Below are 17,592 nucleotides of genomic sequence, written 5' to 3' on the forward strand. Positions count from 1 at the left end.
TGAATATGTATTGGTTTCAACCTACAGTGTAAAAAAAGGGAGGTCATGGGGGAATTCAAGGTTAAATATTTGTGGTTCACTTGGAGATGTATTATCAAGCCCTGGGTATTTATTGCAAGTAATCAGGAGGATCACTAACTAGAGAAAGCAGATATGAGTATGGGTTATAAATTTACAAACAACAGTTACTAAAGTACTCTAATTAAAGCTGTAGATGGTGTCTCTTTGTCCTAGCTACTTTGAGTGTTCTAAAATCATGTTATTCAATGCTTTAAGAAATGTGCTCAGTACCTGAGGCATGCTGTTGACACCAGTATCGGTAGCTATTAGATTTGATTAGGTTTTAATAAATATTAATATACAAATTTAAGATCAAAGTAAGTTGATTTTCTAGGTTTTGTCCCATATTGTTAGCTTGAATATATTGTAGAAAATGTATCCCACCGAACAGTAAGTTAATCTGTGGCAACCAAAGTTAGAAACATAGATCTAGGAGTTCTCATCGTGGCGCAGTGGTTAACGAATCCGACTAGGAACCATGAGGTTGCGGGTTCGGTCCCTGCCCTTGCTCAGTGGGTTAACGATCCGGCGTTGCCGTGAGCTGTGGTGTAGGTTGCAGACGCGGCTCGGATCCCATGTTGCTGTGGCTCTGGCGTAGGCCAGTGGCTACAGCTCCGATTCGACCCCTAGCCTGGGAACCTCCATGTGCCACGGGAGCGGCCCAAGAAATGGCAAAAAGACAAAAAAAAAAAAAAAGAAAGAAAGAAGAAACATAGATCTAAACTTTTCTAGTGACAAATTATTTGGTCAGGGATGTTATTCATTATTTGAAATACTAATCTTTAATAAAATGTACATTTTAGTGTTTATGAATGTTATTTGAGATTTAAAGGATTATTATAAAAGCATTATTCGAAAGAACATTTTATAGTTTACTTTGGTCTTCAGTGAACATTAGAATGATGGGGAGGTCACAGTACTTTTCAAGTATCTAGGAGAGTTAGCAAAATTTAATCCTGCTAGTATTTTCAAGACTTGATAAATTATGAATACTATATACATTTTTTTAAAATATATTTTCTCCTATTGACCTTACAACAGTGACACAAATAGGCTTTTTTTTTTTTTTTTGAGTAGAAAGTACCAGATTGTGTGTGTGCTTAATGTATTAAAATGAAGCCAAAAACAAAACCAAAAAATCTAGAAGCATAAAGTTAAAGCCACAATAATATCTTATTCCCTTACCTGCATCATTTCTTTTTCCCTCACTACTGTGCTAGGGTAGAGCCACATAGTACAAATAGCAAATATTCTCATTAAAGTGTACCTGATTAGCAGAGAGCACCAGGGAAATACTCATTTCTTCTTTGTCCTTCTCCCTTTCCCACCCAAGACCCATATTGCTGAGTCTTCCATTCTCTGGAAAAAAAGTATCAACAGAGAAATGGAAATCTTTGCCATATTTCCCTAGGAAAAGACCTGAAGTCAACTTGAAAGGAACTAGCTCAATTGCCAATCATATGGAAAGTTCCAGGGCAGATGGGTTGTGGGACTATCTCAAGGGAGAAAATCCAGATTGTTTTTCAAAAGTTATTATACATCCTATTGAACCTGGTGGAACTGCAGGTTCACAAATTTTTACAGGTAGAAAAGTTCTTGGAGCTGTGAGGCTTGAGATAGGAAAGTGCATAATGCAAAATTTGTTCAGCTGAAAAAACAAAGCTGATAGAATCTGTCTCTAGCTAGGTTTCTTTCTTTATTTCAGAATGTGGTGATCAGTTTGCATAGCCACAAAACAGCAAGTCTCAGGATGATGCTTTTAGACCTGTGTTTTTGGCAGATAACTTCTTGTGATATGTATGATAGTTTATTTCAACTGGGATAACCTGGGATAACTGGGATAAGTGTGTGCAGCCTATCTAGGGCCTCCCAGCAATAGAATTGTCTCCACTGCAGTATAAGTCTGTGTTTATATTATTTAGAGTGGCTTATAAAATTTAGAGTTTTATATTATTTAGTAAGGGTTGACAAAATTGGAAGTGGAACTGGAGCTTGGCAGCTGGGTCAAGAGTATTTTATTTAAGTTGATGGAAAATTATATGGTTAGAGATAATGGGCTTAAGTTTGAGTAAGAGGTGGGTTATTAATTAGTTAACAGGTTTCTAGATCATTTAGGCTATTAGTAATCACAGCCAGTTCATCAGGAACAGAAGACCAGCTTGGAAGAGGCCTTCCTGAAATGGCTCACACAGAGACACCTCAAGCAACCCCCATCCCTTCAACAGAAACTGGAACTTCACTATGCAGCAGTTAATCTTCACATGGGCGGGGAGGTTGAACATCCTGCATAGTGCTGCCAGGAAATCCCTATTTTATACTAAGAGGGGGCTGGCTGGTTGCATATGTAGGATGTCCCATCTCCCTGCCCACATCATCGAGACACACACCAGACTATCCACATCGTCAGGACATAAACCAGAAACACCGCTCTGCCTCACTGAAGAACCATAAAACCTACGTGCCAAGGAAGTACAGATGCTGAACTTCATCACTAGAAAGGCATTCTAACGAATCTACTTATGATCTATGAGCTATGGCCTTGGCTCATAAGAGAGAGTGATTGTGTGAATGGATCTGTAAGCTCAGGGTCAATAGGAAATTATTGAACCATATTAGCCAGATGAAGGACCTGCAGAGCTTCCAGCAATACCTCCAGAATTGTACCTCTTATTTCTTAGCATTATACCAAGGTAGGGGGGTTTAGTAATTGGGCCTATTTATTTAGGGTGGTCAGAGACAGAGTTAATAGAGGGAGAGAGAATTTAATTCCTACTGGAAAGAGAAGCAAAGGTTATAGCCTAAAAAGCAGACCGGAATTTCAGGTCTGAGTGTCAAGGTAAAACGGTAACATTTTAAAAATATCTCGGAGTTCCCGTCATGGCTCAGTGGTTAACAAATCCCACTAGGAACCATTAGGTTGTGGGTTTGATCCCTGGTCTCACTCAGTGGGTTGAGGATCCGGCGTTGCCTTGAGCTGTGGTGTAGGTCACAGATGCGGCTCGGATCCCGCGTTGCTGTGGCTCTGGTGTAGGCCGGCGGCTGCAGCCCCCATTGGACCCCTAGCCTGGAAACCTCCATATGCTGCAGGTGTGGCCCTAGAAAAGGCAAAAAGACAAAAAACAAAAAAATCTCAACTTTAGAACCAAGAGATTTGGGAGCAGTAGCCCAGAGAAGATCTGGTCATTCTAAATCAAGTTCAAATGGGTGGAAACACAGTCTAGCATCAGGGAAGAATCAAATTGCAGGGGTAGGGGGTGGGGGTGATTCCAAGGAGGAAGTTAGTGGTGTTCCCCAAAAGCATTTAGAAGAAATAACTGATGTAAGATGCCATACCACCCAATCATATCCAGGGAACTCTGTCAAAGGCAAGGTGATAAGAAACATCAAGAACAGGGCTTAGTCCTCGAAAACATGGAATCAGGAAAAAAGCAGTAAAGGAAAAAAAACCAGGGAGTTCCCGTCGTGGCACAGTGGAAACAAATCCGACTAGGAACCATGAGGTTGTGGGTTTGATCCCTGGCCTTGCTCCGTGGGTTAAGGATCCGGCTTTGCTGTGAGCTGTGGTTTAGGTCACAGACGCGGCTTGGATCCCGTGTTGCTGTGGCTGTGGTGTAGGCCAGCAGCTGTAGCTCTGATTCAGCCCCTAGCCTGGGAACCTCCATATGCCACAGGTGCAGCCCTAGAAGGACCAAAAAAAAAAAAAAAAAAAAAACTATTATACTTAATTTCCCAATTTTTTCCATTGCTAAAAATTTCATGATGGGCCTGTATATGGAAATTACTGATCTATAGGGGACGCTGCTGGCGATCAGTTCTGTCAATAGCACCAAACTTGAGTGACAGCCTAGGATGCCATTGAGTTTTCCACAGATTTTAAATTAGCCATGTTAATTTAAATCAGGGGCCATGTTAAACCTGGCCATCTCAAATGATTTTGGAGTTCTAAAAAGGCTTTATTCATTATGCATTCAAATCTGGGTTAAGTTTCCAGTCAACTGTCCTGGCTTTTGAACTCTTCAGTGGGTGGCAAGCAGGCCAACGTTAGGCTAAGGAAAAATCTGACTCAAGTTTGGGGATTCAGAGCACTTGTATCTTTTTTTTTTTTTTTTTAACTCAGCAGCACACTCTCCACTGAAATTCTAGCTTCAGTGCATGGTTCAGAAAATTTGTTATTTCACATCTAAAAGACCCCAAAATCCTACACAAATTTATGGACAAACCATTGTTTATAATTCCCTCATACCTCTTTCATCAGTGATACTGGTAATTTGTGTCTTCTACTTTTATTTTTTCCCTAAATCTGTCTAGAGGTTTATCAATTTTATCAGTCTTTTCAAATATCCAACATTGTATTTCATTGAATTTTGTCTATTACTGTCTTTCTTCAAATTCATTGATTCATGTTTTTATATTTATTACATCCTCTCTTCTGATACTTTGGATTTTATTTATCTTCTTTGTCTAGGACTTTCATATGGAAGTTTAGATCATAGATTTGAGGTTTCTTCTTCTCTAAATTAAATCATAAATATTAGAAACTTTCCTCTGGAGTTCCCGTCGTGGCGCAGTGGTTAACGAATCCGACTAGGAACCATGAGGTTGCGGGTTCGGTCCCTGCCCTTGCTCAGTGGGTTAAGGATCCAGCGTTGCCGTGAGCTGTGGTATAGGTTGCAGACGCGGCTCGGATCCTGCGTTGCTGTGGCTCTGGCGTAGGCCGGTGGCTACAGCTCCGATTCAACCCCTAGCTTGGGAACCTTCATATGCCGCGGGAGCGGCCCAAGAAATAGCAACAACAACAACAAAAAAAAAAAAAAAAGAAATTTTCCTCTGAACTGCTTTAACACCTTCACACGAATTTGATGTTTTATTTTTATTTTCAGTTAGTTCAAATTATTTTGCAATTTAACTTGTGTTCCTTTTTGAAACATGGATTATGTACAACTGTGTTGTTTAATTTCCAAATGCTTTGGCTTTTTCAAGATATCTCTTTGCTACCAGATTTTGGGTTAATTTTCTTATGGTCAGATAATGTACATTGTATGATATCAATTATTTTAATTTCATAAGATTTAACTTAACGGTTCAGGATATGGTGTTTCCTAGTCGATTTTCCATGAGCTCTTGAAAAGAATGTGTATACTCCTATTGTTGGGTAGAGTATTTTGTAAATGTCGACCTGTTATAGTTTGTTGTTAGTGCTGTTCAGTTTATTCATATCATAGGTGTGTCCACTCATTATATCACTTACTGAGGAAAAGATATTGAAATCTCTAAGTATAACTCCTCAGATTCCAATGGTGCAAATGTTAGACATATATATATTGTCCCATAGGTCCCTACTGTGTTCATTTATTTTTAACATTTTTTTCTCATTCTTGTTCACTTGGGAAAATTTCTGTTGATCTACATTCAGTTCTAATGACTTTTCATCTGTCACATCCATTTTTCTATTGAGCCCACCCAGAGATTTTTTTTCAGATTTTTCCTTTTAGTGCTAAACTTTTCATTTGCTTCTTTTGGTAGAACTTAAAGTTCTACTTCTTATTTGAGAAATCCTCTTTCTCTTACTATAAAGAACATCTACCCTTCCTTCATTGAGTATGGTTATTGTAGCACTGCTTTGAAGTTTTTGTCTATAAATTTCTCTTCTGTCCAATTTATTAATTTAATGTTATTAAAATGTATTTATTGCATCATCATTTTTAATATTTGTTGTTTTTTGTACATTATCACATTAAGTGGATTCTTTTTAAATAATTAATTAGTTTTAATTAGAAATGTCTTCTGTATTTTGTCAAGTTATTCTTCAAAATCTATTAAAAGATCATAAAATTTCTTTACAAATGTTAATATAAAGGATTATGTTGGCAGATTTTATTGAATTATCCTTGCATTTCTGGAATAAATTTTTTATCTACCATGATGTATTATTCAATTTACACTTTGTTGGATTCTGTTTGTGACCACTTTGTTTCTAATTTTGAATCTGTATCAATGAATTCTATTTGTCTCTAGTTTCATTTTTTCAGTATTTTATAGGCTTTGATATTGATACTCTATTATTTTATGAAATGAATTGAAGAAACCTTTAAACTTTTTCATGGTTAACATATATATGTTAACTTAGAGACATCAATTATTAGCTCTTGTTCTCGTTCTAGATTTGGGATTACTTTACAGTTCAACATTTCCAAATCTCTTAATTATATTATCAGAATACTGGAAAATTATTCTTTGTGGTGGAGTTACGACCTACAAAGTGGGGATATTCCTTTCTCCATTTAATAAATACTTATTGAGTGCCTACTCTTTGCCAGGCAAAGGTTGTTTCCATTACTTCATAGAAATAAAGCCCTTTTAATTTTTTGTAGGTTTTTTTTTTCTTTTTAGGGCAGCACTTGCAGCATATGGAAGTTCCCAGGCTAGGGGTCAAATCAGCGCTACAGCTGCCAGCCTACACCACAGCCACAGCAACATGGGATTAGAGCCACGTCTGCGACCTGCACCACAGAGCCCTTTTATTTTTCATTTGCACAAATGAACTGAAATTTTACAGTGTCTTTTATTCAGTCTTTGCAATTATTGTCAATATTGGTGGGAATGCTTCTGATTTTTTGGAATTACTAAGGCTCATGTAATCTTTGAATGAATAATGAATGAAAGAATGTAGGAAAATGGCTTATGAAACACTTTTATACAATTTTTCTTCTGAAAACAAGATTTAATATTATTCAACTACTTGACCTCCTCCATGGATTTATGGTATATGGCTTTTTCTCTGTGTAACTTCTACCAAACTTTTCACATATTTCCTGTCTGGAATGTGCCTGATCACATAAATTTATCCAAAGAAAATAAACTTTAATTCCATTGAGACAACTTAAAAAATCCACTTGCAGTCTTTCTTTTTTTTTTTTTTTTGCCACACCCACAGCATGTGGGAGTCCCCACGTCAGGGACTGAACCCGTGCCACAGCAGTGACTCATGCCACTGCAGTGATAACAGTGCAGTGACCCAAGTCATTGCTGTGACAATGTTGTCACTGCAGTGACAACACCAGATCCCTAACCCACAGTGCCTCAAGAGAATGCCTCCATTCACCTTCTTAAAAGACAAATATTAAAACTAAATTTTCTTGGAAATCCTAAATATCTTGAATTAATAGGTCTGTAGTAAAACCCAGGAAAGAACATTTTTAATAAGATTCTTAGGAGATAATTATGTTCAGCCAAGTTTGAGAAAACTTGGCTTACATAAATTGAAAGTTTTCTGCAATTATTTTTAATTATGAAGTTAATCTAGAAATTAATTATTTTATTTATTCTGATATTGCTATCTTTTGGGTAGTTTTTACTTTACATGCTTGTTCATTGACTTTATATTTTGCTGTCTTATATGATTGGAAGTGGACTTCTTGAGAAACTGGTACAAGGAATATTCTTCTCTATTGTAAAAGCAACTGTACTTGTTATTTAATACGAAGCAGTGTATGGTTATAGGAGGTACCTTAGTGTCCAGGAAAAAAATGTCAGGTTTGGAGCAAAATTCTTTACTCATACTGCAGACTTGATACATTTTCCTCACAATTTATGATAATAGAACACATTGCAGAATTTTTTGTTGAATGGAATAGAACTAAAAATGAAGTACCTAATACTGAGTTTGGCACCTGACAGTTACAATAGAACATCTATTGCAATTTTTGCCATTATTAAACATGTAACGGTTGAGAAATGACAAATATTGTATGGACTTTGCAGAATGGATATGTACCTTAATGAGAATATATATTGGCATATGGTGAAGTTGGGTTCAGGATGAGGTTAGGGTCTGTTGAAAGGGGTATATTCTTTTATACATTTAACAAATACTAATTGAGTGCCTACATTTTGCCATGCATTGATCTAAGCATTGTGAATAAAATAGTAGAAAAACAAAATAGTAACTATACTGACTCAGTGCATCTTATATTCCAGTGGTTATGGCTAAAAAATTCTCCACAAAATGGCAGTCAGGTGCTACTTGTGCATTTGAAACACAATTCCAAAAGTAATTCTACAAATTAAACAGGTCAAGAAGAATACCCAAACTTTCAACACAACCAGCTTCCATGATGGATACAATCTGAGGAGATTACAGGAAAATAACAGAAATGAACATTAGTAAACATTCTTTTTAGAGCCGCACCTGTGGCACATGGAAGTTTTCAGGCTAGGGGTCGAATCAGAGCTGCAGCTGCTAGCCTATGCCACAGCCACAGCAAAGCAGGATCTGAGCCGTGTCTGCGACCTACACTACAGCTCACTGCAATGCCGAATCCTTAACTCACTAATCGAGGCCAAGGATTGAACTCACATCTTCATGGATACTAGTCAAGTTCATAACCTGTTGAGTCACAATGGAAATTCCCATAAACATTTTTGTTTAGAAGAATTTTTAATAATGACTTTGATTTCTTTGTTGCACTCCTTGAATTCCAATGGTTGTTAGTTAAACCTCGGGTATGGCCAAGTCAGCTTCTATTGAACCAAATTGCCTGCAGACAAAAACTAAACAGAATACAAAAACAACTATCTGAAGGAACTGGAGTAAAACCTAAAGCAGAAAGAGTCTGGAGGGGCTCAAGACTTGGAAAAAGGGAACAATACTGATTGAATTTCCAAATCTTATAACTTATAGCTGAAGAGAAAGATGCAATCTATGCAGGTGAAGTGGCCAAACCTCCAAAAAAATTCTGCAGTTTTTGTAGCCTAAAGAAATTAAGGACAGGGAGTTCCCATCGTGCTACAGCAGAAATGAATCCAACTAGGAACAATGAGGTTGCGGGTTCGATCCCTGGCCTCACTCAGTGGGTTAAGGATCCTGCATTGCCCTGAGCTGTGGTGTAGGTCACAGGCACGGCTCAGATCTGGCATTGCTATGGCTCTGGCATAGGCTGGCAGCTACAGCTCTGATTAGACCCCTAACCTGGGAACCTCCATATGCCGAGGGTGCGGCCCTAAAAAGACAAAAAGACAAAAAAGAAAAAAAAGAAAGAAAGAAACTAAGGACAGAGTTTGAGGAACTCTCAGAAGTGAAAATTGAGGGAGCATCTAAGAAAGGGTAGAGATAGGGGAAACAACAAATTCTTCTCTGGGGCACCATAAATCCTATTTAAATCTCTAACCGACCTCTGAACGTGCATGTCTGAAGCATGCTTCAAGCAATCTAAGAAAAGATGAGTGACCTGAGCTGACTTTTGAGGTGCAGCCCAAGAGAGAGAGATTGTAGTTTGAGTCCAATCAAGTTAAGTGGCCAGGAAAAACAAAAAAACACCAACACTCCTCAGAGAAATATTATAGAAACCAAAATTTCAACAATATAACATTCACAATATTTAGGTTAAAATCTAAAATTTCTTACTCTAGGAAGAAGAGGAAAATAATCCATTCATATATCCATGAATCCTGTCCAAAGGAAGGATGCTGTTCATCAACCAAAATATTTCCACAGCCATACTTCCCTTCTCTTACTTCTCAAGAAAATAGTACCCTACATTGTTTATTCCGTAAAGTAGTAATGCCTACCAAAGTTGCATAAGAGCAGAGCCCAGGATTAAGATGGTTTCCACTAGCAACTCCAACAGATTAAGAACATATCATAAATCAGCTCAGCAAAAAGCAGATATAAAAGCATTGACTTTTTTTGCATTCAGTTGCTAGATCCTGGATGCCAGTGCAATTACAGAAACTTTGTACCTATAATGGGAGTCTCCAGTGTGAAACCTTTAGCACTATAGAACACCACTTGGATCTCAACTCTTTGAGATTAAGAACACCAATATTAAAAAACAAATTATTGGGCATATTCTGTCCATCTTGACACCAACTCAGAGTTAGAAATCATGCTGCACCAAAGGTCATCATCAAAATGGAATCAGGAATTCAGCTGGTAGCTAGAAGAATAGGAACAACAGAGTTTTTGCCACTTTTTAATCTTTACTTCTAATACCTGACAAAATGTTTAGCTCGTATTAAGGAAATTAATAATATAAACTAAATTAAAGCACAAATAATTTATGTGAGCGGGAGTACCAGTGTTCTGTCCTCCCACGAGAGCAAAAAAAATGACCCAGAAAAAAATGAATCAACTTTTACAGAATTCTGACATCTAGGCAAAATTTAGAATAAGTAAGGGAAAGCTTGGTGAAGAAAGAAGCACCTTGGAGTTCCTGTCATGGCGCAGTGGAAACGAATCCAACTAGGAACCATGAGGTTGCAGGTTCCATCCCTGGCCTCGCTCAGTGGGTTAAGGATCCGGCATTGCCATGAGCTGTGGTGTAGATCGCAGATGCGGCTTGGATCTGGCATTGCTGTGGCTGTGGTGTAGGCCAGCAGCTACAGCTCCGATTGGACCCCTAGCCTGGGAACCTCCATATGCCACAGGTGTGGCACTAAAAAGACAAAAAGACCAAAAGAAAAGAAAAGAAGCACCTACTTTGCAGTAAAAAAGGATCGTGGTATATTAAGTTGCCTGCCTACCATACCTTAATCTCCAGATCAGCAGTTGATTAGAGTATCACAGCCTGTACAAGTTGTTAGTGCCAGAGGGAATAATACAGACCTTATTATTTTAGAGTTCTTTGGTGGATCCCTGAAGTACAGGCACAAGGACTTGCCCTACTTTGCCTGATTTAGAACATTCCAAAATCTGGATTGTTCTTGGTGGGATTGCCTAAAAAATTTAAAGACATAAGGGTTATCTTCAACAGACTGTGACAAGAAACAATAGACCAGTCAAGCAAAAAAAAAAAAAAAAGAAGAAGAATGATCTGGGAAGAAAGAGGAGGGGAAAAGAGATATGTTGGGAAATAAAACTTCATTTTTAAGGTATATATATATTACATACATAGATATATATCTTAAAAATACACCATGGAAGGCCACGCATATGCCCAGGGCTGGATGTGTGCTTATAAAAGACCTGAAAAGACACTGTTTTTTCTCAGAACTAACCTTCAGGCTCCGAGCCTCAGTACATGCCTAAATTTAAGGCTAACACCAAGTTATAAACAGCCTCACTAATCCTTGAAGGAGGGTCCCCAAATAGACCCAATCTGTAGACTAAGAAAGTACCTTTTCTTTGCCTACAAGTGTTAAAGAAACCTCTGTGAAAACATTATATGACCATTAAGCTGATAGAACACTGATATCAGTGGCCACGAATAAAATAGAATTTATAAAAGTAGTTTAGAAAAGTCATTAAAAAGGCAAACAAAATTAACTCACAACAAATAGTAATACCTAACCTCAAGGAAGGGGCAAAATCTACTTTTCTGAGTTGCTACATTATAATACTCAAAATATTCAAGTTTAATCAAAAGTAAGAAGAATGAAAAGAAACTAGAAAGTATGGCCATTCACAGGAAAAAAATTAATAGAAAATGATCCTTAGGAAGCTTAGGCATTAGACTTACTGGACAAAAGATTTTAAATTATCTCTCTGAAATCAGCTCAAATAGCCAAAGGAAACCATGGACAAAGAACTAAAGGAAACCAGGAGAATATTATCTCAACAAACAAAGAATAGCAATCAAGGGATATAAGTTAAGAAAAAAATCAAATAGAAATGTGGGGGCTATAAAATACAAAAATTGAAATGAAAAATTTACTAGACTGATTCAATTGCGGAATTGAGCAGCATAAAGGAAGAACTGGGGAATTTGGAGATAGGTCAGTTGACATTATCCAGTATGAGGAGCATAAAGAGAAAAAAATGAAAAAAAAAAGAACTATCAAGTTTACTAACACATGCATAATGGGAGTGCCAAAAGAATAGAAGAGTAAAATGGGCAGAAAGAATATTTAAAGAAAAGTTGTTTTCCTCACAACTTTGAGGAAAGATGTGAATCTATACACCTAAGCTCAAGGAGTTCCAAGAGATCCATTCCAAGACATTATGTTAAAAATTACAAGGAATCTTTAAAAAGATTAATAATGAATTTCTCTTTAGAAACCATGGAGGCCAAAAGGCAATAGGATGACATGTTGTAAGTGCTCAATAGCAAAAAAAGCAACATTTTGTCAGCCAAGAATTCTATATATTGCAAAATTATAAACTATCCTTTAAAAATGGAGAAATTGAGATTTAATGCACAGTATACTGAACATAGATAACAGTATTGTGTTATAATTATCAAACTTTCTAAGAGACTACAACTTATTTTTCCAATAACTAAAAAGAAGGAATAATTAACTAGTGGTTACCATTGGGGAGAAAGATGGAAGGAGTGGCAAGATAGAGAAAGGGAATTAAAAGGTACAAACTACTAGGTATAAAATAAATAAGATACAAGGATGTAATATACAGCACCGGGGGTGTAATAAATATTTTATAATAACTTTAAATGGAGTATAATCTATAAAAATATTGAATCACTATGTTGTATACCTGAAACTAATATAACATTGTAAATCAACTATACTTCAATAAAAAAGGATAATTATATAACATAATAGAGGTGCTAATTACCACTACAATGTAATCATGTTACAATATATAAATCTATCAAATTAACATGTGGTATACCTTAAATATACACAATGTTATATATCAAATGTATTTCAATTTTTAAAAATTCCTTTATAAACGAAAACTGAGGAAGTTCATCACTAATATATCTGTCCTACAAGAAATGCTAAAGGGAGCCCATCAGAATGAAATGAAAAGATATTAGTAACTCAAAGGCATATGAATAAATAAATAATAAAGGTAGCTACATAGGTAAATATAAAATCCAGTGTAATTTTATTATCTGTTTGTTATTCCTCTCTTGCCTTACTATACTGTATAAAGGGCAAATACATAAAGCAATACTTATGAATCTATTTTACTGGACATATATTGTATAAAGATGTAATTTTTGACAATAACAAAAAGGGAGGGAGGTATAAAGGAGAAAATATTTTTTACTACTGAAACTAATTTGTTATTAATTAAAACTTGGCTTTTATACTGTTAAGGTGACAATTTTAATACCCAAGCTAACCTAATGAAAAATACTATAATACATACACAAAAGGAAACAAGAAGAAAATCAAGTTACCCTATAAAAATTAATCATAAATGAAGGCAATAACAGAGCGCTTTATCAGGAAAACAATATGTATCACATAGAAAACAAATAGAAGGTATTCCCATTGTGGCTCAGCGGGTTAAGAACCCAACATAGTATCTGTGAGAATTCAGGTTTAATCCCTGGCTTCCCTCATTGGGTTAAGGATCATGCATTGCCACAAGCTGTGGTCTAAGTTGCAGATGCAGCTTGGATCCGGCATTGCTGTGGCTGTGGTGTAGGCTAGCAGCTGCTACTCTGATTCAACCCCTAGCCCAGGAACTTCCATATGCCATAGGTGTGGCCCTAAAAAAAGAGAGAGAGAGAGAGAGAGAGAACAAATAGCAAAAGGTGGAAATAAGTTCTTTCTTAACTATAATTATTTTAAAGATAAATGAATAAAACTGCAGTGAAAAGGCAGAGCTTGGCAGAATGGTTAAAAATACATGATGTCAGAATAGATTTTTTGAAAACCTAAAGAGGAGTTCCCGTCGTGGCTCAGCGGAAATGATGAGGATGCAGGTTTGATCCCTGGCCTCATTCAGTGAGTTAAAGATCCGGCGTTGCTATAAGCTTTGGTATAGGTCGCAGACATGGCTTGGATCTGGCATTGCTGTGGCCGTGGCATAGGCCAGCAGTTGTAGCTCCGATTTCACCCCTTGGCTGGGAATTTCCGTATGCCGTGGGTATGGCCAAAAAAAACCACAAACCTTCCTCTACCTGCTGTCAATAAGACACTCATTTTCGATCCAAAGTCACAAATAGGTTCAAAGTAAAAGGATGAGAAAGATATTCCATGCAAATAACAACCAAAAAGAGCTGGGGTGGCTATACTAGTATCAAACAAAATAGAAATTAAGACAAAAAATGTTATGAGACAAAGAAGGGCATTATATAGTGATAAAAGGGTCAAATTATCAAGAAATAAACCATTATAAATATACATGTACCTAAAAACAGAGACAAAAATATAGGAAGCAAAACTGACAGAAATGAAGGGAGAAAAAGACAGATTCATAATACTTGGAGACATCAGTACCCCATTTTCAATAATGAATAGAACAACTAGGCAGAAGATTAATAAGAAAAGAGAGAACTTGAACAATACTGTAAAGCAACTAATCCTAACAGACGCATAGAACACTCCATCCAACAATAGCAGAAAAGATATTTTTCTCAAAGGCACGTCAGGCCTCAAAATAAGCATAAAATTTGTAAAAATACTATTACCATTCAAAGTATCATCACCACACTGGAATAAAACCAGAAATCAACAACAGAAGAAAATTAACAAATTCATAAATATGTGAAAATTAAACAGCACACTCATTATTAAACAACCAGTGGATCAAAAAAGCAATTACAAATGTAGTAAAAAAAATATTTTGAGCTCCCGTTGTGGCGCAGCCGAAATGAATCCATCCGACTAGGAACAATGAGGTTGCGGGTTCTATTCCTGCCCTCACTCAGTGGGTTAAGGACCTAGCATTGCTGTGAGCTGTGGTGTAGGTCAGACGCAGCTTGGATCTGATGTTGCTGTGGCTGTGGTGTAGGCCCACAGCTATAGCTCCGATTGAACCCCTAGCCTGGGAAACTCCATATGCTGCAGGTGTGACCCTAAAAAGCAGAAAAAAAATTTTTTTGGAGAAGGGCAAAATAAAAACAACATACCAAAACTGTTGGTATGAGAAACCATAAAAAAGAATGAAGTACTGATAGAAGCTACAAAAACACTGTGCTGAGTGAAATAAGCTAGACATAAAAGATTACCTATTGCATGATTGCATTTACATGAAACATCTGGATTAGCAAAAATCAAGTGACAAAAAGCAGATTAGAAATTGTCAGGGACTGGGGAGTGAAAATGAGGAGTTACTGCTTAATAGGTAGTGGTTTCCTTTTGCCATGATAACATGTTTAGGAACTAGAAAGGGGTGACTGTTGCATAATATTACGAATGTACTAAATGCCTCTGGATTATACACTTTACAATGATTATAATATGTAAATTTTACCTCCATAAAAAATAATGCATTTAGGAGTTCCCGTCGTGGCTCAGAGGTTAACGAATCCGACTAGGAACCATGACGTTGTGGGTTTGAACCCTGGCCTCCCTCAGTGGGTTAAGGATCTGGCGTTGTGGTGAGCTGTGGTGTAGGTCACAGACGAGGCTTGGATCCTGCGTTGCTATGGCTCTGGCACAGGCCGTGGGCTACAGCTCTGATTAGACCCCTAGCCTGGGAACCTCCATGTGTCACAGGTGCGGCCCTAAAAAAGGCAAAACGACACACACAAAAAAGTATTTAACACTGAATGCATTATTATCATCGTCATCATCATTACTATAGAAAACAATGTTTATGAAATTCCACTTTCTTTAAAAAATTTAGATTATCAGAAGAAAAACATAAGTAAACTAAATTTAAAACTACAGTCGGTATAATTTGCATAACATGTTCTTGTCTTCTCTCTGTTCTCTTTCAGATTATGTCTGGCCATTACCTAGGTATTTGTGCCCCGTCTGGATTTCTTTAGATGTTTTATTTTCTACAGCGTCCATCATGCACCTCTGCGCTATTTCGCTGGATCGGTATGTAGCAATACGTAATCCTATTGAGCATAGCCGTTTCAATTCACGGACTAAGGCCATCATGAAGATTGCTATTGTTTGGGCAATTTCTTTAGGTAATGAACTTTCTTGGCCAGTAGAATTGCAGCGGCTATGCTCAATACTTTCGGATTATGTACTGTGAACAACGTACAGACGTCGACTGGTAACATTTGCGTTTAATCGGGATATTTAATAATTATTTAATAATTATTCTTAACCTATTTAGCTGACATTTAGGTTAACAATAATGGGAGAAATGTAAAGTATATGAATATGCAAATATAGTTTCCATTTGTGCTTTTAAATTATTTTATGCATCAAAATGCCAATGAATTCTGCAACACAGATACAAAGCCTTTGAGATATTTAAAACGATTTGACGATGACAAAGATATATGATAAAGTCTAAATTTTTAAAATCTTAGAAAAGATCAATCCAGCCCAGAATATTAATCTTAATATTTTTATCTAGTTTTATATCTTCTTCAGTGGAAAAATTTATGGTGCAATATGAAGCTGCACAAACATGTCTAAATTTATGCTGTTAATCAACCTAAAATATATTATTTCTCTGTTGTTTTTAAATATCTCTTTGAATTCTGGTTATACAAAAAGAAAAAATCTATTGGTTTCTTTAAAGATATGGGGGAGGTGGAAGGGTGGTAAATGATCGTCTTATTGCTTATATTTAAAATAGTCATGCTTTGACAATGCTAATATTCAAGTCACAAAATTTAACGAATTGAAATATAAGGGCTTTTACAATCCACCTTTTCCTTTATTTTTTTTTCTCTTCCAGTTGGAACTTACATTTAGTGTCTCATGAAGTATTTCCTCCTCCAGGTTATGTTTCTGTAAAAGATTGTGATAAATTTTATAGGATCAAGATCTCTATATGTACAACATCTAAAGATTTTGACTCAATTTATTGATAACATACATTTAAGTTTTTAAAAATTGTTATTTCCCCAATACAATTTTTTTTCTGCTGTACTGCAGGGTGACCCAGTTACACATACATGTATACATTCTATTTTCTCACATTATCATGCTCATCATAAGTGACTATACATAGTTCCCAGTGCTGCACAGCAGGAAGATTGTTCTTTTATAGGTAAACACGTACATATACCTTTAGATAAAAAGCAATGAAACTTCACCCAGGAAAAAATGAATTTATATACACAATTTGAGCTACATATTCAAGGGCTTACAGATTTTACCCTCTCCATCCTGCAGAGCTTCTCTAGGAAGATGCCAGTTTCTATGATGCTTACAAAGGAAATACACAGCTAAATTAAATCAGAATATTAGAAGCATCAACTTCTCATAATTACAGACTGGGTAATTCGGACAGACTCTTGCATTAAAGACAACAAAAGTATGGAAAAAATACTATAAGTATTGAGAAGTTAATATGATAGTGAGAGATCCAGAAAAAGACAAAGATCCAGGAAAAATGATTATGACTTTTGGGTCATGTTGGCTAATGGTGCATTTGCAAACCTGAAGGTGATGACAGGTTGAGAAGCTTATTTAGTTTCACGAGACTGGCAACGGTCAATCAACTTGAACTTATTTTTGGATCCCAAAGACATGTACACTAGAAATAAGGATTAAATTACCCTTGACATGGATTTCAAGCCTGGTTCAAATCATCTATGTAACCAAAAGAAAATCTTGAGCCTGCAAAATTGGATTAAAGTGATTTCATATTCTTCACCTTTCTAAGTTTATTGGCATAAGCAAAAAAATAAAATCATCATCCTAGGCTTTAAATTATTTCTTTCAATAAATTTCAGTTTCTGTGACTGAAATACAATGATA

General features: G+C 36.4%; 1 protein-coding gene across 1 annotated transcript in view; it reads left to right on the forward strand.

Moving 5' to 3' along the window:
• The window catches only part of HTR2C (5-hydroxytryptamine receptor 2C), a 120,596-nt gene that overhangs the window by 54,260 nt on the left and 48,744 nt on the right, over positions 1-17,592 (forward strand). The window contains exon 3 of the mRNA XM_047764975.1: positions 15,639-15,839. Coding sequence (XP_047620931.1) covers positions 15,639-15,839 — 201 coding nt within the window. The remainder of the gene's footprint in view (positions 1-15,638; positions 15,840-17,592) is intronic.

This window comes from Phacochoerus africanus, chromosome X (genome assembly GCF_016906955.1).
Source record: "Phacochoerus africanus isolate WHEZ1 chromosome X, ROS_Pafr_v1, whole genome shotgun sequence".
NCBI lineage: Eukaryota > Metazoa > Chordata > Mammalia > Artiodactyla > Suidae > Phacochoerus > Phacochoerus africanus.